General features: G+C 37.1%; 1 protein-coding gene and 1 long non-coding RNA gene across 2 annotated transcripts; both read left to right on the top strand.

Annotated features, from left to right (window-relative positions):
* Positions 1–10,160, top strand: LOC104600570 (uncharacterized). The gene is made up of 2 exons (XR_016079156.1): positions 1–815; positions 9,422–10,160. It is a non-coding gene; the product is annotated as an uncharacterized LOC104600570 (long non-coding RNA).
* Positions 10,161–15,452: 5,292 nt separating this feature from the next.
* LOC104600571 (O-fucosyltransferase family protein) lies at positions 15,453–23,823 on the top strand. The gene is made up of 9 exons (XM_010263602.3): positions 15,453–16,409; positions 17,857–17,997; positions 18,113–18,185; positions 18,277–18,347; positions 18,450–18,538; positions 19,363–19,495; positions 19,820–20,052; positions 21,679–22,155; positions 23,057–23,823. The coding sequence occupies exons 1-9, from the start codon at positions 15,939–15,941 to the stop codon at positions 23,253–23,255; spliced, it is 1,887 nt and encodes a 628-aa protein (XP_010261904.1). The 5' UTR covers positions 15,453–15,938; the 3' UTR covers positions 23,256–23,823.
* The last annotated feature ends 978 nt before the right edge of the window (positions 23,824–24,801 follow it).

Raw genomic sequence — 24,801 nt, forward strand, 5'->3', positions numbered from 1 at the left:
TCATCTTCACCCCGTGTACCAACTGTTCTAACCCTCAGTTGGCTACTCAGCTGGATTGAAGCACCAAAAAAAGTCAATAATTTATCAACACTTTTGATCAGAAGATACAGTCAAAACAATCATAAAAACAGACGAAAGTTAAAAAAAGAAACGAAGATCTAGATCTATTTGTAATCGACCGATCACTCCTGACCACATTGACAATTTACTAATTGTCAAAGAAGCAAGTTGTATACAACCAGAACTACCAAAAAAAAAGTTGTATACAACCAGTAACCAGTCAACCACGGACGTAACCTCACCAGCTTTGAAGAATAAAATAAAAATTAATAAAAAGTTCAAAAAAATGTAATAAAGGAGTAATACAGGGGCATTTTATTAGATTTTCCATCCTTGGATGAAGTCCGACCATCCATGAGTGCGATTTTTGGCTGAGGTGGTGAGGTATTTTGTAGAATCGAAACGGTCTGGGCAATCCTCTATTTCTCTTTCTCCAGGTGATTTCTTTTCCGTTTTTTTGGGGTTATGAAATCTGAAATTTCTCCTTGGGACTGAGGAGTGAGGGAGTTCGGACAGGGGAAAGAAGGAAAAGAAAACGGTCAGTGGCATTTCAGTAGTTTCAATAGAAATCTATGACCAATTTGAACGTAACAAATGGAACTATAAGTGTGAAGTAAGACGACCGACCGACAGACCATATTTCTTTCATCCGCTCCGATCTCTGGCCGAAGAGTTTAGTTTTGCTGCAATGGCTGTTGTTACGTGGTTTCTTGTTGTTGCTCTTCTTTTTGTATCTGCTTCCGCCGATGGTAAGAGTAAGTCTTTGTTGTTTTTATCCTTTTTCTTTTCCTTTGGTATGCTAAAAATAACTTAAAAGTAAAATTTTCGTTCATGGTTTTTGTTTTCTTTGATTCCCAGTAGTAAGTAGATCTGCTCAACATATCTGCAAAACTGCTTTGCTATCTGTTACTCTCTTGATTAGTTCCAAATGTAGCAAGTAATACTTTCCATATTACCAATTAGACTCCTACATTGCGCATTTGCACTTAACTCATCATTTCTGCACAGTTGTTGAGGATATTGTTTTAGTCTGGAATTTGCTTCAGTTTGTTGATTTTAGCTGATCTGCATTATGACGTCAGATGTCCCCCCATAGTATTCTGCGAAGTTGATCGTTTAATACATCTGTTCCTTGTTTGCCTTTTCCCTTGTTCCTTTTTATGGGAAGCAAAATGGTAGTAATTCAACGGAAAATATCTTCATTTAACAAAAGTTGTAGTAATTCTATCACTTTTTCCTTTCATGAAGACTATTGCCAAGTTTGCATGCGGAAAATGTATCTTTTCTCCGGGGAGATGTTGGTGTTGACTTAGCTTTGAGACAACATACGAGTAATCAAATTTCTTGGAGATTTATCACTTTCCTAGAGATTTATCACTTTCCTAGAGATCTAATAAGGTGCAAATTGCAATTATGTATATACTCTTTATGAAGTGTTTATAGGTTTCAGTCGACTCGATCGCCTCCTTTCATCTCGAATAAATTCATCACACATTGTCTTTGTAAGTTTGTAGCATTTCTTGCCTTTTAAATTTATATATTCTCGCTAGATTCTGGGTCCAAGGAAATTATACCATACCTAGCAATGAAGTTCTCTTTTATCTTACCCCATTGTTTTACTTGCCCATTAAATAAAGTTTTTCTTTTCCTTCACTTTTGGTTTTATCCTCTTATGTTTTGCTTCCCTTCAGGCTTCAGATATATGGGGACCCTTGACATGGAAGGAGTATTGCCTTAATAATCAATTGTCTCTAAGATATCCTTAAGGGTGATGGAGATATCTACTTAGTTTCTCCCATGTTGCCAACAAGCAACCAAGTGCACATAATATGAAATTGTACTATTGTAGTGGATTTCCCCTCAAAATTCTTTCGTTGTAAACATGTGAATCATATTTCTGCCAAGACTTTGTGTTGCATAGCACCCGATCTATGTTCATTTGGGGACATTCCTTCTCTGACTGTGCATATTCATATTTTCCTATCAGAAATAGTATAAAACTGCCTTACAAAAATTTATAATGCAAATTTTAGGTGCAATCAGCAATTCAATTGTTATGAGGGGCCATCTCCATGAATGCATTTCCTATTCTACCCATCCCTCTTTTCCTCAGTTATCATATGATTGGTTCATCTCTCTCTCTCTCTCTCTCCAATTGGTATCATATTCTCATACTCTGCCCTGCTATATCAACAGGAAAAATGAAGCTCTCCTTATTTCATTCGTGACTAATTATAAATTATTTTCATCAAGACTTCAAAACTATGATCCATTTGGCTAAGGTCTATGAATGTAATGAAAGATGTATAAATATGCATATCTATGTATGAGTGTGTGTGTATGCATATGCATTCACACACATAAATGCTTTGTTGGTGCTTTCAAACTTTATATAGTTTGGGTTTTGGTGCTATTGCTCACCCCTTGCACCATTTTGAGAGTGACCAATTTGTGAAAAAAAGCCAAAGTTTATGTTTGTATCCAATCCATCCTGTAGTTGTCAAGGTATCTAGGTGATTTCTAGGTGACAGCATGGCACTTAGCCGCCTAGGTGTTGTCGGAGCAATAAGAATTTTTATAAAATAAAAAACCTAAGTTTTAGGTTTGTTATGATGTTGTCTAGTTTTACATACCAATCAGCTGCATAGTAATTGAAAAATAGTAATTCTCTTTATTAAGAACATTAAATTTCCTCTCAAAACATGGTAAATCATCAAATCTAGAAGACAATAGTATGTTAAATATATTAACTTCAATATTTCCAAAAATAACACTAATATAATAAGCATTTGATATAGCAACCCCATATTAAAAACTAAAGAAGACTATACTTTTATATAATAAAAGTTTAAGATATGCTGTAAGTAAAAGAGAAAAAGAATAATGGGTGGAGCTGCTGTTTTATTTAACATAAGAGAAAAAGAGAGTAGAAACAAGAGAGGAAAAGAACTTCTTTATCTTTCTATTCTTTTTTTTTTTTTTGATCAATACTTTCTATTCTTGAAGCCCTTAGATCTTTTAAATTTCAGTAGTAAACCTTAAAACTTGGTATAAGTGAGTGTGATACATATTATAGATGATAGAATGTACTAACACGCATACTAATAAAATGCAGCTTTTTGACAGATAAATAGCTTTATACTTCTTGTTGTAAATCTCCTTTGTACATCTCCTCAGTGTACAAGTGAGTGTGATACATATTATAGATGATAGAATGTATTAACACGCATACTAATAAAATGCAGCTTTTTGACAGATAAATAGCTTTATACTTCTTGTTGTAAATCTCCTTTGTACATCTCCTCAGTGTACAAGGGTCTTGATGTGTTTTTTTTTGGAGTTACTTTAATACAACTCCTTACTTTACTGTTTTCAAAAAAAAAAAAAAAAACTAATAAAATGCAGCCATAATACAACAAGAAACCTGCCTTGTGATTTTTGTTGCTTAGGCACAGTCAAGGGCCTCAAGGCATTCAGGTGATAACTTGACAACCATGGTCCACCCCTCTCATGCCGTGTTTACTTAACTATAGAACTTCATAGACACAAACATGAGTAAGATACAGACATGTGTCCAAGAATCTGACTTGGTAAGATGAGAAAATATGGACTTGCTGAAACATATATGGAAAAAATATATACTATTATAGTAGTTCATATTTTTGAATTCTAAGTTCCTAACATCTTATTCCTACAAGATAGGGGTCTAAAGTGTTAACCTTTATAACTGAGTAACATTTGATATAAAAATGGCATTCATCTTGTATATTAGGTGTTCACTTGTTTCAGATAAGGTAGGAGATAAAACGAAATGGTACATGGAAGTGCATATTTGCTCCTGCATTGCATGTGTTTGAAGAGTGTCTCTGTAAGTATGTGATAGGAATCGATCAGCACCTTTGTAGACTTATTCTAGAAGGAAGAAGGCCTTACAACAGGTCCTGATATGGCATAGTGATGGTACTTGGGATTTGGACTGAATTGAACAACAAGAGTATTTTTGCCATTTTATAATTTTTCTGTAGGGTCCAATAATAGGGTTTGATTGTCTAGTTATAGTTTGTTTATGTTTAAAATTTCAGAGTCATTGCATAAGTAGGATTAGAGTAATTGAATCTTCTTTGAATTGAAGTAGGATGTGACAACTTAGTTTGAGTCTAACAGTTTGACTCCTAAGATTATTATGAATTTAGAGTCTATAAATATGTATGGACGTTTTACACAAAGGCAATGAATTATATTGAGTTTTCTTCAGCTTATGCTAGCTATGGTGAGTGATTCCCATGCCCTAGAGTGATTCTAGGCACCCTGTGAGTGATTCCAGATATTTTCTCTCTTCTTTTTCTCCCTATTTTCTCTCTTATTCCTTCAAGAAGCCATTACAGCCACTGACAGCCATAAAGCTCTGATCAAGAAGACCATTCAACATTTTCTAAGGACTAGAACCGAGCTGGTCCTACACCAGTATGTGTCACTGGAGTTTGTTCTGATGGAAGGATGCAATGGGTAGACCTGTCAACAGGTCAAGTCTGGTATGGATTGGGGTAGACCCGGTCCCAACCATGACCCTATGAGGTTTGTAAGTTACAGGCCAAAAACTGATCCTATTGGGACCAACCCAATTATATTTAACAGGCCTATAACCTAGTAATTTAATAATAAACCTAATGATGGGATCGGATTCTTATTGGTTCAGGATAAGGTGGAATGGATCCCTTCCCAATTACTACCAGGTCTCAAAAATCAAACCAGAACTAAACCGTTGGAAAATAGCCTGTCCCAGATCCTGCATAAAATGGTCAGATTGGTTTAGGTCTATCAGGTTGACATGGGCTACTGATAGGTCTAGCAATGAGCCTTCAAAAGTAGCTAGTGATAGTATCTCAAGATGAAGTTCTAAGAGTTAGGATATGGTCTATCATGGATGCAGATTTCTGATGGCTAAAAAACGGAAGAGAAAGTTAAGAAACTGTAAAGAAATTCAAGGATGCATTTTTGAATGTTGAGTAAGGTGTAAGATTTAAGGTTTAAGACATCCTTAGATCTAATCATCTAATGTTGGCTAAAGGCAAATTACCCAATGACTGGATACTCACCTACCACTGGCATTTTTTAGCACAAGATGATTGATTTTAAACTCGAATCTTCATTCTCATGCTTTTCAGCCTGAGATTTTTCCATCACAACAAGCAATGACATTGACCCATAAAGAAGAGTCTGGTTTGGTTCACTGAGAGGGGGTGGGGAGAAAGATTGTGAAAATAGAGGGAGTGGTAGGGGAGATTTGTTGGAGACATGGCCAAGGGACTGGGGTTATGCTCAGTTAATTTAACTGAGGCTTGGGCAGTTTTCCTAGGCCTAGTATGGGCCAAGCAAAGAGGGTTCAGGAAATTTTACATCTGGGGAGATTCAAGGAAAGTCATTGATGCACCCAAGTGAAGCATTACTAAAATGGCATCGATATAAGGACAATTGAGAACACATGAGAGCTCTATGTGAGTTTGAAGATGTCAAAGTGGAGAGAATTTTAGATGATGACTGTAGAGGCAGATCCTTGGAGCGCTGGGTGGCTTTTTTTTTTTTTTTTTTTTTGATAAGTGAAAAATGATTTTATTAATAAGAAAGGGAGTGTACATTCACCCAAAGAGGAAGCACGAGATGTTACCTCCCCTTGGAGGTGAGAGCATAAAACAAACTTAACAGAATACAATCATAAAGTGGCAGAAATAACTCAACCCTTGAGACCCCTTGTTTTGCCAAAGAATCTGCCATGGCATTTGCTGATCTGTTGACCCACTGATAAGTGACTGACATATTCCTTGTGAGCCAATTAACTTTCTTAAGAAGATCCCTATAACCCCATAGAGCTGTTTCTGGACTCGACAGCCAACCTACTACCAGCTTAGAATCTCCCTCAGCTATCAGATTTTCCACTCCTAGTTGGTTTGCAGCATGTATTCCTTGCACCGCAGCCAGTATCTCAGCCCTTGTTGAATCTCCAACTCCCATTGGTCCTGAAGGCCCTAGATTGCCAAGACTGCTGCCATCAAAGTTCAGCTTTACCACACCCTCTGTAGGATGTTTCCACTCTATCTGTAGTTTATTCTTTTTGGTGGCTGTAGAGGCCACCTCTGCCCAACTTTTCTAGAGATAATCAAGGGAATAACCTCTGAATGGATCTCAAGTTTTTAGCCAATGAATTGTTCTTGCCATAATGCACTTCTTTGCTTCATCAATGCTTCTTTCCTTTTCTTGGAATATTCTAAAATTCCTTTCCTCCCAAATGGTCCACAAAGTGGCTGCTTTGATACACTTCCACATTAGTTTCCCTCTCTTAGTTGGCTGCCCAAAAGTAGATGGATCAAAAAGCAGGTTTACTTTAGAGGGCAAGGTCCACCTGCACCCAAACAACATAAAGACCCAATTCCAAATATTAGCAGCAAAAGCACAAGATAACAGTAAGTGGTGGTGATCATTGTTATGCATTTTACACAAAATACACCAGTTTGGGGATATACAAAGGAAAGGTCTCTTCTTTTGCAGGTATAGTATTGATCTTACCGTAAAAAGCTTCCCAATAGAAAACAACTACTTTAGGGGGAATGGGCCTTGACCAGATTTCTTTGACATGGAATTCCAAAGAGAGAGGGGCAGGACAAAGGGACCCGAGATAAGAAGCACAAGTAAAGGAGCCATTAGGAGTTAGGGTCCAAATTCTTCTATCGGGTTTAGTGAGGTCCAAACAAATAGAGTTCAAAAGAAGCAAGAGCTCAGAGACGCAAGCAGATTCCTCATCCCTTAAACCTCTATGAAACCCAAAATTCCAATTCAAAGACAAGGGAGAGAATTGGGGGAGAAAGAAACCTTGAAATAGGCTCCTTTTTAAAGAGGGAGATAGTGTAAAGGGAGGGAAAGCGATCTTTTAGAGGTTGAGAGTCCACCCAAATATCTTCCCAAAAAAGAATAGAATTACCAGAGCAAACATCATATCTTTCATACCTGAGGAAATTAGGAAGGGTGCCTGAAATAGCCTCCCAACCAGTCTTAGAACAGCCATGAATGCTAGACGCCACCTCGTGCCATAACCTCTCTCTTTCCAAGGGCCACCTCCAAAGCCACTAACCTAGAAGAGCTTCATTCTTCTTAGTTATCTATCCTAGCCCTAGCTCCCCTTCTTTTTTTAATTCGGCTCACTACTTCCCAACTGACCAAATGATCATTTTTTCCTTCCCCTGGCTCCCATAGGAAGTCCCTCATCAATTTTTCAATCCTCTTTGCTTCCTTGTTAGGTATCCTAAAGATTGACAGAAAATAAATTGGCATATAGCCAGTGTAGCTTTTATTAAGGTCACTCTTCCCCCTAAAGAAATGTAGTTCCTCCTCCAAGTCGCCAATCTTTTTTCAAACTTTTCCACCACAAGGTTCCAAAACCGACTTTCCTTTGGGTTGGCACCTAGGGGAAGTCCTAAATAGGTCAAATGCCACTCAGAATAGGAGCAATCTAAGCAGGTAGCGATAGACTCCAAAACCCCTTCATCCAAGTTCAATCCAACCACACAACTCTTTTCAAAATTGATTTTCAAATTAGAGGCATTCTCAAAGAGGATAATTAGATTCTTCAAGTTTCTCACTTCCACCAAATCACAACCCTCACAAAAGATGATAATGGTGTCTGCAAACTGAAGGTGGGTTACCGGAATTCTATCTCTACCTATTCTCCAACCTCTCAATAACCCAGCCTTATCTACATTATTAAAGTCTACCAGCAACCAAAGTGAATAAGAAAGGGGATAGTGGATCACCTTGTCTTAGGCCCCTACAGGTTGGGAAAAAATCATTAACTACCCCATTGACTAGAAGAGAAAAATGATAGGAGGAAAGGCATCCCTTCATCCATTTACACCATTTAGTCCTAAACCCACACTTCCTAAGCACCTCTAACAAGAAGCTCCAGTCCATTAGATCATAGGCCTTTTCAAGATCCAATTTACAAACAAAGCCTTGATTACCCGATCTTCGCATCTCCTCCACGCATTCATTTGCTATTAAAATTTGATCAATTATTTGTCTCCCTTGAACAAAAGCACCTTGACCTTGACTGATGATTGAGGGGAGCACCTTTTTAATCCTCAATGACAAGACCTTGGCCAGAATCTTGTAAATGCTAGTCACCAAACTGATGGACGAAATCTTGTAAATGCTAGCGCTGGGTGGCCAAGAGATATCCCCAAGCTTTTTTTTTTTTTCTACATTCCTTTCTTTGCCCTTTACAGAAAAAAAGGCTTAAATGAATATTATAGGGAGTATCCTTAAGGTTTTTCTTTCTAGTTCTCAGATGTTAAAGGTGCTTTTACATTCACTTGGAGTTCAGAAAACCTTGGATACTAGCTTTGAAATGGCACTAGCAAGGTTACTTTTCAAGATGAACCACAATTTGTTTGAGATGTTAAAGTCCTCAAATTAAAGAAGTGGAATAAATATGTCTATGGAATGGTCTAGAAAACTATGAGATGCTTACACTTGCAGGTTCATTTTATTAACACCTTGACTTGCTGATATCCCTTGTCAAAAAAAAAACTGCTATTAATGTCACTTGGGGATATCTCTAGCCAAGCAAGATAGTACTATTAACATCAACTTGTACTCGATATTCAAAAAAAAATAAGAAAAAGGGCAGCCCAGTGAAGGAGGCTCCCACTAATGTGGGGTCTGGGGAGGGATAGATCTACTCAGTCTTACCCTTGCAGATACACAGAGAGGCTGTTTCCAAGATATTCGATACCTAGTAAATTCAACATAAAGGTTTCATGATAAATTTTAATTTCTACTAAAAATGAGATTTGTCTGGATCACTCATAACTAAACAACTTGCTGTGTGCTCAATCGATGGCCCTAGCTGCTTCTTGGACTTAACATTAACAGGGAGCAAATACCTAGCATATGTGACCATATAAGAACAAGCCTTAACCGATTATTATCATATGGAATTTTGTTTATTGATAAAAAAAATCATATGGAAATGATCTCTCTCTCTCTCTCTCTCTCTCTCTCTCTCCCTGGTGGTGTTTAGCTGATTCAACTGCTACCAAGTACTGACTCCAAAGTATCATCTTGTTGATCTGTGGCATATGGCCATAACCCTGGTTTGATTCCAATGTTTCTTGTTTCTGGTTCTAGGCAAATTGTTTCTTAATTAATTTGAGGCAAGAAATTTTACTTTGAGGCTTCAAATCCATGCTATTTACGTGTTAATGTGTAAATTTAAGTTGGAAAATCAGTAGTTTTTTTAATATACTTGTGTTCAGGCTCTAACAAAATTCTCTCTCTCTCTCTCTCTCTCAAAAAAAAAAAAAAAAAAAAGACAACCCAGCCGATGAACTTGTGTCCATTCTCAATAGCAACAGAACTGCACACAAGTCAACTGCACTTTTTGACAATCCGGGCCTTGGATGCATTGCTTTGCAATACATAAAAGCATACCAAGGAAGATGTGACGATGTAGGAGGCTCTGACGCCAAAAAGCCTGCTGATGCTGAATTTGCAGAGACATTTGCACCCAACTGTGGGGTCCAAGCATCAACACTTGGCCCCATCACAGGCCGTTTACTTGGATGCCAGTCTAAATATGTTGGTGCTTCTGAGGCCTTCTCAGGTCTTCTGATTCACAACAGCAAGAGTTTGGAAATATTGTATAGTAGCAATCACACAGAAGTAGGGGCTGCTGTAAGTGGAACTGATGGTGGAGCCCCGTATTTCTGGTGTGTGCTTTTTAGCAATGGAAAACGTAACAGTAGCTTTGTTTTGGATGGTGGTGTGGCTAAGACACAACGACCTGGATGCTTTAGTGGCACCAATGATGATTGCAGTAGCGCTTATATGTCTCAGGGCCCCCTGTGGTCCACTGTTGTAGGGATTTTGATTGCAGTAGCGTATGCCCTTGGTTTTTGACCCTCCTTCGCCTTGTAATTCATTTGCTTTGCCTGATTGCCGTCCTTTTAAATTTACATCACTTGTCTCTGTAATTCTTTCTTTCTTTTTGTCATTGAGTGTGAAAAATACACGAATTATACAATTTTCTTGTAATTGCCCTTCATTTTTGACTTTTCATAATCCTTTCTCTATTCTAGTTGAACTTGAATATGATCCATGAACGCCTAACATGGTTGACTACTGTGATGAGTGAACAGATACAACGGGGTTTATCATCTAAGGGCTATTAAGCAAATGCTGATCTGTGGTCCTCTTTTGCCTTGGAATTCATTTGTGAGTTGTGTGTAGTCCTCTTAAGTTGATTTGTATCAGTTCATGCAACTCTTTCCAGAGTACGTGAGCTTTACCATTTTCTTCTAATCGCCATTCATTTTTTACCTTTCAAATCCATTGCTCTGTTCCAGTTGAACTTGAATATGACCCATGAATGGTAGTATGGTTGACTGCTGTGCCACCAGATACAGTGGGATTCATTCATCTGAGGGCCGTATTATCCAAAGCTGGTCCTGGCTATCTGGGGTCTCCAGAGGGGCGGACTGGGTACCCGAAATTTTACCATTGCACCAAGCAATGGCCCCTCGTGGGGTTCACCATCTAAACGGTTTAAATGAACCAGCATTGATAGTATCATTCACATTCTGCACTGTTATTTATTATTTATTTTGTTTTTGTACATAATGTGTTGAACAGATTTCTTAACATTATACTAATAAAAAAAGAGAAAAAAAACATTACCTAACATTTTGAACTATAATATAGTCAAGTCAGAGTAATTTGCTGCAATTTTCTAAAATCGGACCAGCCAGTTAACCAAAAAAGTAGTTGGGTCCAAGCAAGGTTCAAAGTATCGCCCTGTATCGACCTTTTTTTTTAAGTTTTATTTTTTTTCAATACCAGTTCAGAGGGGTTGGTTTAAGTGTCGGTTATCCTCTGAACCAGGCCCTGACCTGATACAACCCCTGTAAGGGCGTATTGGGAAGGGGCTGATACAATATGCATTGATGTAACGATTTTTTGAACCTTGGATCCAAGGTTCAAATTATTGATATTGATATGTTCTGTATTGTATCGTATCATATCTTTTGGTCCCCCGACAGGTGCTTTTAGGAACCCTCGTTTTAGTGAATATAAAGCAAATTTTGAAAAAAAAAACTAAAAATAAACATAAAAAATGCATTATTTTAAGTATCGATACACCTTTGCCTCCAACTCCAATCTGCGTTGATGGTGTTCTTAATCTACAAAAAAATTGGTCATGTAGTAATTTAACATATAAGTAATTTTATTTTCTGAAATTAAACAGACTGTCTGATGCATTCTATGTCCCATCATTTTGAAGTCTCTAGTGAAAGAATAAGGCTGTATTTGGTTTAAAAGAAATGGTAGGAAAAGGAAAAGAAAGAAACAATCTTCGAACAGTATTCTTTGAGTTTGAGGGCACTCCATTGAATAGGTGGTGCTTGTTTGCTTTTATTCAATCTTAAAGAAGCATTATCCTCTATTGTAATGCAAAAATAAAATGCATATTATTCCTCCCTTGAGCATTTAACCTATTGATTTGAGAGACCGGATCTAGTCCCAACAACCAATCACAACAGCTTTTACAGCCGTGTAGAGGAAATATCTCCTTTGTCCTTCATGTTTAATTAGATGTTTCTAATATACAGCTGCAAAGGCTATTGTGACCGGTTGTTGGGATCCTGTGTAATGTGTTGGGACCTGATTCAAATTCTTGGTTTGATCCTTAAAATGCTTCATTGAAACGGGAATAGGTCTGGTGTTTGACTTGGCCTGACTTTACTAAAGTGAGCTCGATCAAGCTAGCCGGGGCCTGGCCCAGGGCCACTGTGGTCATGGAGATTCTATTTAATTAATTACATGGAATAAATGGATGAGTTCTTTGTGCCACATTGTTGTAGGGTGAAACCGAATGTGAATGTGGTCGTTGTATGGTGGGCTGTGGAGTGTGATACCAATGATAAATTGATAATACTCTATATCAGACCATTAGTTATAAAATTCAAGCAAGGTTTAACTAAATGCGATAGCTGTTCAGCAAGATGTAAAACCAATGATGAGGTTCCATGCCAGTAAGAAAATACATGGAGCCCACACTTTTTATAATAGGATTCATGAATTTATTACTAAGCCTTATCATTGGTGATTTAGTTCCATAGCTAAGTCATTGCCTTCAATTAATTCAAATTCATAAAATACATGAGTCTCACAACCATTCAATCTCTCACTATGGTTTTATGTATTTTATAATTCACACAGGTTACTATTAATTCCAAGCCCTCTAAAATCAATACTGAGTACTCATAGCTTCCGAATTCTATTTGAATGCGTTGAAGAGAAATAAATAACCATATCTTAAAGCATTAAATAATTCGAGCTCTGTGGCCCCACGTTGTTGATGGAATGTACGTGGATTTTTAATTGAATCATATAATTGATAGGGCTATGATTGGTGGCTCTAGATCCACATTGATCCGATTCGTTTCTTGTATTAATAAAATGGTCTTCGTGGGCCAACCACTTAAATGGATGATATCCATGGCTTCCGTATGAGATCGGAGGTCCATTCAATGTGAAGAAAATTAGTTGTGGGGTTTAAAGCTTCTAGTTCTAGTGGGCACCATCGGTCCTTCAGCGAGCGAAAGTGATTGGAAGGTTATGATCAAGTCAAGGATTAATCGATACCCGTGTTTTTTTATTTTATAAATAATTAGGGGTTAGGCCCGTTAGGGAAGAGATTTGATATTTTTAAATATTTATATATCAATGTATCTAAGCATATTTGGATATACTAATACCAATATGATACACTTTATATATTTTTATCTTAATTGTGCCTATAGGTTTGTTTGTTCTTTTCAGTTAAGACGACGACTATATAGTGCTATAGTTTGGATTAAATCAAGCTGAACCGGGCCCAACCCAACCCAAAAAGGATTGAGTTGAAGATTGATTTAGAGTTAGCCAGTTAGGGTTGAAAATTGCCAATCCCATATAAAATCAGTTTTTTTTTTTTTTTTTTTTCTCTAGAAGCCTAACCAGGTGAATTCATTCAATTATTCAGTGAAAGTATGGGTAACTCAACCCAACTTAAACCTGATTTTTTATGCATATAATTATAAATTTTCTACAATAATGCGAGATGATTTATGCATATAAGTATGTTTATGTGATAGAGTGCTGTCAAAGGGTCAGGATCAGTTTCGAACTAAACATGGTAGGATTTGTAACTTTAGGCTGTGTTTGGCTTGAAAGAAAATGTAAGGAAAGGAATGAAAGGGAAAAGTAAGGAAATCTATACAAGATTTATATGGGTTTTCCTACCTTTTTCTTTCAAACCAAACACTATCTTAGGGTTTAATTTAGGAGTTAGGGTTTAGATATGAAAATCAAGAGGTTTCATCGGACCATGGTAGGAGTGAAGTAAATCACATAATTTTAACCTATAACTTGGCAATAAACCACTCATATTTGGACATGACAATGTGATAATATTACAAATATACCATGGAAAAGATAAAATACCAGTAATTGGATCAGTTTGGTTCTTTCCGATATATCCCTATCTATTTACACAGCTATATCAAGGGGGAGGAGAGAGAGGATGATGATTTGGTATAGAGCATCAACATGATCAACCCGGTATCATACTTATCTGTCAATTTCTGAATGTAATAAGTCTGCCTGCATTAACAATCATAACGTGTTAGCTATGCATTCCATTAATTTGGTAGGTACTTAGGTTCTAATTCAAATCCAAAGGATCAATCGGATTTCAATATTTCATGACTGGTTTAGGGTTAGGGTTAGAACCTCAAATTGAAGACTCTTGCATCCAATTCGCTGTAACGAGAATGGACAACTAATATAATATATAGTGAGAAAAGGAAGTGTGAGATATCAATTATAAAATGTATAATAAATAAAAAATATAATCATTATAAATACGGTACATCTAATACATCCAATACATATTATAATTCAATTTAAACTATGACCGTAATCATGGTCAAGTCCTTGGTTTTCCTCGAAATTGAAAGATTTTATAATAAAATAAAACAAACAAATAAATAAATAGGACCAAATTGTTTTGGTAAGCATCCCACTTAAGGGCCCCACCATCATTAGTGAATAGTGATGATTTGGAAATAAAGTCAAATTTTCCTAACTAAGTTGTCTAATTCTAGGGGTGTTCACGGGTTGGGTTGGGTCGGTTTATTGGGGTTTTCCCAACCGACCCGACCTGATCAGGTTACTTGAGGTGGAAACCAAAACCGACCCATTGATAGATTAAATCGACCTGGTTGGTTTGAGTCGGGTCGGGTCGGGTCGGTTTGGGTCAATTTTGGTTTTGCTCCTGTACAAAATGACACCTAATTGAATTCTAATTGTAATTGCCTAATGGGTTGCCTATTTGGTGTAAAAGACTATAGAAAGTTAGAAACTATGATAGATTGCCTATTCTAATTGTAATTGCCTAATGGGCCTTTTAGTTCTAGTAGAAGACTAATTATAGTTAACTAGGAAACTATTCAAACTAGGAACTAATTCGGTTCGAGTCGGATTGGTTTTGGTTTTCATACAAGAAAATCGAAATTGACCCGATATATCAATTTATATATTTTCCCAACCCGAAACCGACCGGCACTGATGAAAACCCGACCGACTCGAATTGGGTCGGTCTGGTTTGGTCGGGTTGGGCATTCTTATCATCAGCGCTATTTAATTCTACCGTCGCCTAAGATTGGCTGGGTGAAGTAAGAACAAGGGACACTCCTACTGTCTAATACGAACCCGAAGAAGAAGAATAACGAATTCGTTACTAGAAAAAATCTACTTTAACGGTGAATAACGAAGCCACGTCGCCTATATGTATTTACATGACATCATTTGGGGCGTGGCTATATTTTCCATCGGGATGGTCAAGTGGTCAACGTTTCTTCCAGTATTTGACAATGGCTGAAGTGATTGAACATTTTGAACTGAATGACTTATTCATTTGTCTTCCTCTGCTTAGGATAATTAAATGATATAAAATATTTAAGAGCATGATAATCAACTCAATTTCCGCTTTGGCGATCAGATCAATCAATCAGTTTAGCCACTTCAGTTATAATTGAACGCGCTAAGCTCGAAATTGGGTTTCTGTTTATCGAAAAGAAAATTAATAAATCATTGTTCAGCCAATTCAGCCAATTCTGCACTTGCTTTGTTATTTTGTTAAAAATATGAGGGCGTAATATCTTCATTACTGGTCGAAAGTCCAAATTGGTGGGTGGCGACTGGACCGGCGGACGCTTTTTTTTGGTCTTTTTCTTTCTTTTTTTTTAATTCATTAATCATTTATTTTTGGGGTTTGGGCTTTTTCTGTGTGTGTATGATCATTGATGAGAATCTATTGACACCCTGAACCTGAAAGGCGATACCGCGTGTTCGCACGTCTATCTTCGCTGATCTTTCAACCTTCTTTCTTTCTTTCTTCGTGGAAGATGGCCGTGAGTCAATCGTACGGGTAGATCAATTACGCATTTGAATATGGTGCCTTAAATACCATGAATTCGGTCCATGACCTGGGCCAATCAATGTTTGAGTTACCCTGTGTTTGCACAAAAAACCGCTCAAAACATTCCGGCGCTCATTCCATTCCAGTGACGTCTAGCAGCTTCTCTTACGTTGAATTTGATTGTTTTGATAAGCCGGTGTTCTGTTTCAGAAGAGGAAAAGAAACGGTGACTGGTAAATTTCAATATAAACTCCTCTTCATTTTGTTGCAATAGGTTTATTTAATAAATTCTGGATCGGAGAATGCAAGAAAAGCTCGGAACTGGTTCGTTAATGGTCACATCCTCCATTCGCCTTATTTGCTGTTAATGCCCGACTCGTCTTCTCCTTCTCCAAAAATGGGCTTTCCACAACATCACAGTAGCAGTGATGCCGTCTCTCAGAGAGTTAACAGCCCAAGATTCTCGGGACCCATGACGAGAAGGGCTCACTCCTTTAAGCGTAACAACAGCAACAATAACAATCCTAAAACCTATCACGAGATTGATCTCCAGCTCAACTCTCCGAGATCTGAAAACCCCGGCACCCCCAGTCCCGTTTTGCTTGATGGGTTGGACTCACTTTCTGAAAGGAAGCAAGCCCTTCATCAGTTTCAGCGGCTTCATCTGTTAAAGAAGCCTGTTGGATCTATTGTCGTGAATTTTGGGTTACGAGAGAAGAAGAAATTGGGGCATTGGATGTTCTTGTTATTCTGCAGTCTTTGCTTGTTCTTGGGCGTCTTAAAGATTTGTGCAACTGGGTGGTTTGGATCTGCAATTGAAAGAGCAGGGGTGTACCAGGTTAGTCCTCAAGAGCCTCCTTCCTTGTTTCCTAATTTATGGGTTTATATTCGGTTATTTGATTATTACGTTGTGATTCTGATAGTTCAATTTCTGAGAAATGTATTATACTCTTGTTGAGGGGTGACGAATGTTATTTTATTTTTTTAGGGTTCGACTATGGAAAAGATATGATAACTGAAAAACAACTGACCAATAACACAGAATCTTAGATTTTTTCTTTTTTTCCATACCATATCTTTTCCATATCATAGATTTTCCCATTTTTTTATTGTTGCACTTGACTATTCAGTATTGAATGAGGGGAAGTTTTTTTTCCTCTTTCCCGTTTCAAAATTGTTGTTATAAGTTGATTGGACAATTAATAGTTGTTAGAGTCTTTCGCTACGTGATTGCTGATGTGGGTAACCCCGACCGGTTCATTGAGGAAAGCTAGCCTCTGTTTTTTCTTTTTCTTTTTTTTTGTGCAACTTTGCCAATAAAATGCCTTAATGCTTTCTGGATGACTGCGCTCTGGTTATTTAGGCTTTTTCAGCAATATTGGAACTTCTCTCTTTTCCTTAAGTTCATATATATTAGGAGTTGGAGAAGCACACATTTTTCTTTTCCGGTGAGGGGGATTTGTGTTCCACTGAAATGATAAAATAACTGGATGTTTAATAGGCGCTTCTCAGTGGACATAATTTTTGTTTTCTGTTGAAAAAAGAAAACAATTTAAAGGATTATTCTTTTAATCTCTCTCTTTCTCTTACCCCCCCCCCCCCTTCCTTTCTCTCTTCTTGCTCTTGTTGTGCAAACAGCCTGAAACAGAACTAGAGAGAAAATGGGTTGAATTGTTATACCCTTTTTCCATCAGTGGTTTGTAGGAGGTTGGATTTCTCACATTCAGATCTAAAAGATCCCCAACTTTTTCCATAAGTGCAGTTATACCCTTTGTTGGGTATTTGAATGAAGCATTCAGAATGTTCCCTTGGATGGACTTGCTACTATTCAGTTAAAGTAATGATTTAAATGTTAACTCTAATAACATCAAAACATTGAACTTGATCAGAAATAAACAGATAAATACGAAAAATTTCCCCAGACTGTGGCATGTACTAAATTGTTTGTGTGCAAAAATGATATTAGTTATTTGGAAATTGCTTCAGCAAAACGTTCCCGCAATTGGAGATTAGAGAAGTGTAAGATCATGGGTAGCAAGTGAAAGTGGACTGCAACCATTCACTTGTTAGTCTGAAGTTCCATTTACTAAGACCTCAAGGGGCTTCTAGTAGAATATAGAATTTATGAACTTTGTAGTTCTTTCACAAAGTGAACATTTCCTCATTCCTTGTGGATGTCAAATCCATTTAAATATTTTGATGATGTAATTTCATCAACCATGCCTTAACTGTTCTTGCTTTCTTTGCAGTTTTCTTATGTGATTGTTTTATCTTTTATTGACCAGGATCTATCTGACATTTCCATTGCTAATCAAGTGTTTCAAAGCTTTCATGAACATGAACATATGGAGAGTGGAAGTGATGCTGAACGAACCCTAAAGATGGTGGCATCAGGTGTAGTCAATAGTGAGAACAGCGTGGTTGAAGTAAGTCTCATATCTAGATTGCAGCACACATTTAATAGGGTTATCAATATCACCCTAATCTTTAAGAATATTTGAGAAGCGTATTAATTACTTAATTCTTGAAATTTCCTTCTAGCATTTAGATATCTGGTCCAAGCCAAACAGCGAGAATTTCACCCAGTGCATTAACCAGCCAGCAAGCCAAAAAAGTAAGCAACTGAAAATTATGCATAAATACATACGTATATGTGTTCGCTCATTCATATCTACAATGTAAACTGGGTGGTGTCTCTCATGCAGAGTTGGATGCAAAGACAAATGGATATATCCTTGTAAACGCAAATGGTGGCTTGAATCAGATGAGATTTGGGGTCTGGCTATTGTGTATTTTGATGATTCAAGATATAAAGTTTGCTTCTTTTGAAATATTAATAACAACAATTCTTTGATGAATAACTATTTTTAGACTGCAGATCTGTGATATGGTTGCAATTGCTAAGATCATGAAGGCAACACTTGTCCTTCCTTCGCTTGATCATACCTCCTACTGGGCTGATCAGAGGTTTCTTCTTGAACTCCTTTGTATCTAGACAAATAATTTGAAAGATGATATGTAAAAGGGAAAGTCTCCTTTTTGGTTATATTGCTTGTGCTTTTGGTTCTCAGGCTTTGCCAAATCTGACATCTGACCCAATTTAAAACTCAATACAATATAAATAAATGATAATTGATTACCTCTTTTTCTAGGCTCTTCAAAATTTTTGTTACTGATCAACTAGGTCTATATGCTTTTCTTTTATTAGTTTGATAGTTTACTTGATAAATTCAGGAAAATTCAAAACATCTTGTCAAGTCTTTTAGTTTTACCATGTCAGACATTTATTTTAGTGTCAACCTACCATCTTTTTTTTTTTCTTTGATAGTCTAGTTGGTAAACAAACTCATTGAAAGAAAAAAGATATATATGATCACCTGGTTCTTGAAGAAACTTGCTAAGTTGAGGGAAAAATTCAGAGCAACTTACCAAGTCAGTTATTTTTTCTTGAAAAAGGTAGTCTGCCAAGTCACTAAGTTTTACCATGTTAGACATCTGTGTTAACATTAACCTAACTAGCCCATTAGAAAATTAATTGGATTTTCTTCCTTTTTATACACCAATTATTTGATTGTACTTATCCTTTGCTTGGATATGTTCTCATGCCAAAGAAAGTGTATCTTTCAAGTTACATGCCTCTTAGTATACCTCACAACTGCATCAGTTTACAGTTTTACAGGTTGATGTGTGACACTTTGTATCTCTGTCATATTTTATAAGATTTCTGGATTGTAGGCAGCATAGGAATTTAATGCATGTCTAATATATTTTTCATGCCTTTGTACTTACAGTGGCTTCAAGGATTTGTTTGATTGGAGGCACTTCATTGAGACACTGAAGAATGATATCCACATTGTTGAGACACTACCACCTGCCTATGCTGAAATTGAACCTTTCATAAAGACACCCATATCCTGGTCAAAGGTTAATACTTGTTGCAATGTCAAGCACTAGAATAGAAAAATCATTAAAAAAACAAAGTATGTGCAGTATTCCAAGAAAGATTTCACCACCTAGATGGTAGGATTCTCTGATTGATGTAAATCTTGGGTATCACCATACAGGAGGTTGGCAATTGATTGAGCAAACTCAATCTATGGGCACATACACATAAACCATTTGGTCTGTGAAAAACCAATATATCAGCACCCATGGTTTTGATTGTTGACATCCTATGTTGTATATTATATCCTTGTTGGCCTGTCTGGAAATGACATTATCTAAATCAGTTCAGTTGCTCTGTTTTAGGTTAGTTATTACAAAACTGAGGTCCTCCCTCTACTGAAGCAGCACAAAGTTCTTTACTTTACTCACTCTGATTCCCGACTTGCCAACAATGGACTCCCAAATTCTTTACAAAAGCTGAGGTGTCGTGTGAACTATAGGGCATTGAAGTATTCGGCCCCAATTGAAGAACTAGGAAACACCTTGGTTTCAAGGTTGCGGCAGAATGGGGGCCCTTATATTGCACTGCACTTGAGGTAAGCTATATTAATCTTCCCAACTTGCTCCCAACCCTCAAAGGAAGGATTACTAAGTCAAAATTTGCAGGTTTAAGAAAATGCATGTTTGTTGGATATATGCATGTATGATATTGTAAAGTCAATATAATATAAATATAGAATCTTCACGTAAGAAGTTAGATGATATAGTTTAAATTTGGTGATACAAAGTTAACAATGTACTTCCAATGATTGACATAAAAACCAATAAAACAATTTGTATGTATTGTTTAGGTCAACTATGACTCAAGATCAAGACAAGGCCATTTTGGGCTTTCAAAAGCATCATTGTAAATCATAGTAACGTAGTTATAGTTATCATCCTCAAAGATATCCAGATCGGTTCAAATGAGAAGACAGGGATTTTTGAGTCTTCAATCAAAGATAAGTCATTTTGGTGGATGACTTCGTTAGAGGGTTGGATGCAAAAGCAGCTTCATCTACCTTGAAGGTGACAGTGCAAGAAGTATAGGTACCTTCCAGATGCAATAGAATTAAAAGGAATTTCAGTGGAAGCTCTTACAGGAATCCTAGTCCCTAAGGTATAGGGGGAAGTATTCAGAGATGGAAGGGGATCCATATTGTCTCTCTACTCAGGCTAGGAAAACTTGCCGAAAGCAGAAATTACAGCTCTCCTACAAGTTTTAAAATTAGCCAGGCAGATGAATATGAAACAAATAGAGGTTGAAGGAGATTCCATGTTGGTAGCGGGTTGGATGGTGACTAACAATGAGGGTCCTTGGGTGTATAAGCAGGAAAGGAGGGAAATCAGGGGGGCTAGAAAGAAAGGTTGACGCAACATTTAAGTGGGTCAACAGATCAGCAAATACTTGCGTAGATACCTTGGCTAAGCAAGGGGTATCAAGGGAGCAATTATTTTGGGCTAATTTGTACTCGTAAGATAATTGTAGAGATTGGATCTGGCTAAGATCTGTATACTGCTAATTAAATTTATCAATTAATACAAGATATCTTTTTCCTTAAAAAGAAAAAAACTGGATTATTTAACAATATACTCCCCAGATCTAAACAAATGACTGAAACATTAAGTTCAGAAATCTTTGTAGAGACCAAAATACTTGGGGATGCTTGAGTTAACTTCTGTCAAATTTCAACATCCTCTGTAAAGGTTGAGTGAAAAGCAACGTTCTGGAACCCGTACTGCAGCAAACAGTTGAAATGTCAGACTGGCAACTTGGCCCTGTACCCTTAATGTCATAAACTTAATAAAATTTCTCATTTGAACCAGATAATCAAACCATGAACATTTGAAAATGAATTGATTCAGGGTAAATATATCACATATCCCATCGAATGTGGTTGTTTTCTTTTACTAAATTTCATTGTCTCTCTTTGCATCGCATTAAAAAAAAGGCCATTACCCCATGTTGGTCCCAACTATCTGGGGTCTTGGGAGGGGTAGATTGAATTTTTTTAAATGGTATTTATTGAGTATTCATCAAGCTCTAGATGGTTCAGTCCTTTCTGTCATTTCTACATTACTCGGAGCTTCTATGATCAAGATATGTCCTAAAAGGGAAATCCTTTTAGAATTTTTTTCTTCCCTTTTTTAATGTTAAAATATGTTTCCTTCTGTTCTTTCAGGTATGAGAAGGATATGCTAGCCTTTACAGGCTGCAGTCATAACCTAACAGTGGAGGAAGACAATGAGCTCCAGAGGATGCGTTATGAAGTCAGCCATTGGAAGGAAAAGGAGATTGATGGGTCTGAGAGAAGGAAGCTTGGGGGCTGTCCACTGACCCCAAGGGAGACTTCACTTCTGCTGAAAGGTTTGGGTTTCCCACCTAGCACCACAATTTACCTGGTGGCTGGTGAAGCTTATGGGAATGGAAGCATGCAATATCTTGAGGATGACTTTCCCAACATATACACCCATTCCACTCTTTCAGTGGGAGAAGAGCTGAATCCTTTCAAGAACCATCAGAACATGCTTGCAGGATTGGACTATGTTGTTGCCCTTCAGAGTGATGTTTTTGTCTATACATATGATGGTAATATGGCAAAGGCTGTGCAAGGTCATAGGCGCTTTGAAGGCTTCAAGAAAACCACCAGTCCTGATAGGTATTATTCTGATCAACCATTCTAATTAAATCTCTTTTTTTTTTCCTTTTTAATTTCCAGTTTATGTAGGGATGCTGTATGATAATTGTTTTGATCAGTGGATGTTTACAATTCAGTATCAAAATTTAGTTAACAGAAGGATTGAAAAATTGCCAGGTGATCAGGGATTGTCACTTTCTAGTGGTAAGTTAAAATTGGTCAACAAATTTCAATGGCCTACTCTGGTAGTTGTGAAATACCTGGGTTGGGAGTACATCCAAATGTGCACCCAAAGCTACTCAACCACCCAAAAGAGGAAATTTTCAACAAATGCACACAAAGTTTTTATTTTTTTGTTTAAGGTTCTCTAGTGCCACTTTGTAATTACTAAGTATTTTCAACCAAATGAAGATATTTTCAGAATAAATAGAATAAATGCTTTAACTTTTACAATCGGCAATGCAGTGTAATGAATTCAGATAATTAATTATTTATATACCATAAGAAGTTTCATTTGAAAATAGCTATTATATAATTATTCTTGTTTTATTATGGTGTTTGAATACAGTACAGTAATGAAGCACTACTGGTGGCTCAGTTTGTACAATCTTCTGGCTGGTTGTATCTGAGACACGGGATCCAATCCCATTGCCGTCAGTTGGGGGGGGGTTATGGGTATGGTGATGGGCTTACTCAAACAACCCCTATGGGGGTTATTGGTGCATCACCAACACCAAAAAAGGAAATACAATAATGAGGTCATTTAGGGAGGACTAATTGGTATACATATTTGCATGGCCATGAAAAACTGCAAGCTGAAAGATTTTGGTAGTTGTCCTTCATTTGTATTTCTGTTTTTACCTTTTTCAATTCAAAAGCTAAATCGTTAGTAATACTAAGTTCATATTTGCCCTTAATGCAGGCTGAACTTTGTACAGCTTGTTGATGAATTAGATGAAGGGAAGATATCTTGGAAGAAATTCAGTTCGAAAGTGAAGAAGCTTCATAAAGACCGAGTTGGAGCACCTTATCTAAGGGAACCTGGAGAATTTCCAAAGCTGGAGGAGAGTTTCTATGCAAACCCTCTTCCAGGGTGTATATGTGAAAACATCAAACGATGATTGATAAATTGTGGACTCACAGGTTTTACTACTTTCTTTCAAGGTGTAAAGCTACCTACAACCCAAGGGAAGTGAAAACTTCTTGGCATTAGATACAGATCCATCATCCTCAATGTTGATGAGCTCAAAAGTTCCATCTTCAAATAGACATCAATCCATTTGATTTAAATGCCCCAGTTATAAGGAATCCACCGCTTGGAGGCTGTGGAACTGATACAGGGTGGTTGTTATGACTTAAGAGACAATTTTGTTTAAGAGGTAGATGAGAGAAGGTCTGGCCCTATCTTTCTGAAGGATGAAGGGAAGAATGTAATCAAGTCAAAGCACTGGAACATTGTGATTCTCTTCTTCACAGAATTTCACATCAGAAAGCAACATGGAGGTTGGGTTCTTTCTGGTCTTCTATATCATGTAATTCTATGTACGTTTTTAGGTAAATATGCATGAAATTTGGTTAATTGATGGGGGATAAAAAGTGACACAAACTGACTGGGTTGTATATCATTCTATTACAACACGGGTATATTTAAGGAGATCATGTGATTAATCAGATGAAATTTGTTTGGAATTTGTCTTTTCTTGTTATTGCAAACCACTTCAAGGTTTTGTTTTCATAGACTTGATCAAGAGCTAGAATCCTGGAACGTGATTACGCTTTCTAATTCTATAGCTTGAAACCGGCCTTGATGACGTTAGGTTTTTTCATTTAAGAGAACTGACACGATAATCGAAAGCATAATAAGAAATGCAGCTTACAATTGACTTGTTGGGCGATGCGATAGGGCTCAACTTAGAACGAAGTTTCACTTTGGATTTCAGGACACTACAAATTCAAATGAAATAATTGCAGGTTGTTATGCTTAAAACATGCAATTAAGGTGATGCTCGTTTGAGAATTATCTTGCACAAGGCAAACAACGCAGCCCACTTAGTTAACACGGATGATCTGTCCAGTCTTATTAAGGTGGTGCTCGTTACAAATTACAATGTTATTTTTGTGCTTCATCCGGTTTTATTACATCACAGTGTTTGCTTTTCTTTCAAGCTATTTTTCATTTTACAACTGGCAATACATGTTTTAAAATCATCATAAGTTTATTCTTACACTTCATTTCTCATTGTTCCCAACCCATATCACACTGTTCTGGGCTTTGTGTGTTTTTTTAATACGCCTAACCTTAAAACAAACACATTTTGAATCCCAATATTTTGTGATGCACCACACCACAATTGAATCTAGAATTCTGGATATGCTATCACCATGTCTGTACTCGGTAGTAACTTTTCTTTCAACATGTGTGTTGTCATTGGTGGGAGTGAATCGTGGAGACACCGAGACAAATCATGCTTGAGACGTGCAGCTATAAATCATGTCGGATGCAATGTTTCCACCAAAATGCTGGTAGTAGATCTGGATTATGTTCAGAATACATTGGTTATATAATCTGTTACACATGTTTGTGTTTGCAGCATATCCAAAATCGTACAAAACTCCCCCAATTTGTGGTTCACGAGTCCCGGATTTTGCTACCCATAAGCCACTACA

This window comes from Nelumbo nucifera, chromosome 8, assembly GCF_055504915.1.
Source record: "Nelumbo nucifera cultivar China Antique chromosome 8, China Antique-T2T, whole genome shotgun sequence".
In the NCBI taxonomy this organism is placed as follows: domain Eukaryota; kingdom Viridiplantae; phylum Streptophyta; class Magnoliopsida; order Proteales; family Nelumbonaceae; genus Nelumbo; species Nelumbo nucifera.

What these genes read in the sequence shown, in the direction of transcription:
- LOC104600571 (XM_010263602.3), top strand. Translation starts at nt 15,939, where the DNA reads ATGCCCGACTCGTCTTCTCCTTCTCCAAAAATGGGCTTTCCACAACAT. An exon ending in GTGAGAACAGCGTGGTTGAA is followed by an intron (nt 17,998 to 18,112) that starts GTAAGTCTCATA and finishes ATTTCCTTCTAG; the next exon opens with CATTTAGATATCTGGTCCAA. An exon ending in TGAATCAGATGAGATTTGGG is followed by an intron (nt 18,348 to 18,449) that starts GTCTGGCTATTG and finishes TTTAGACTGCAG; the next exon opens with ATCTGTGATATGGTTGCAAT.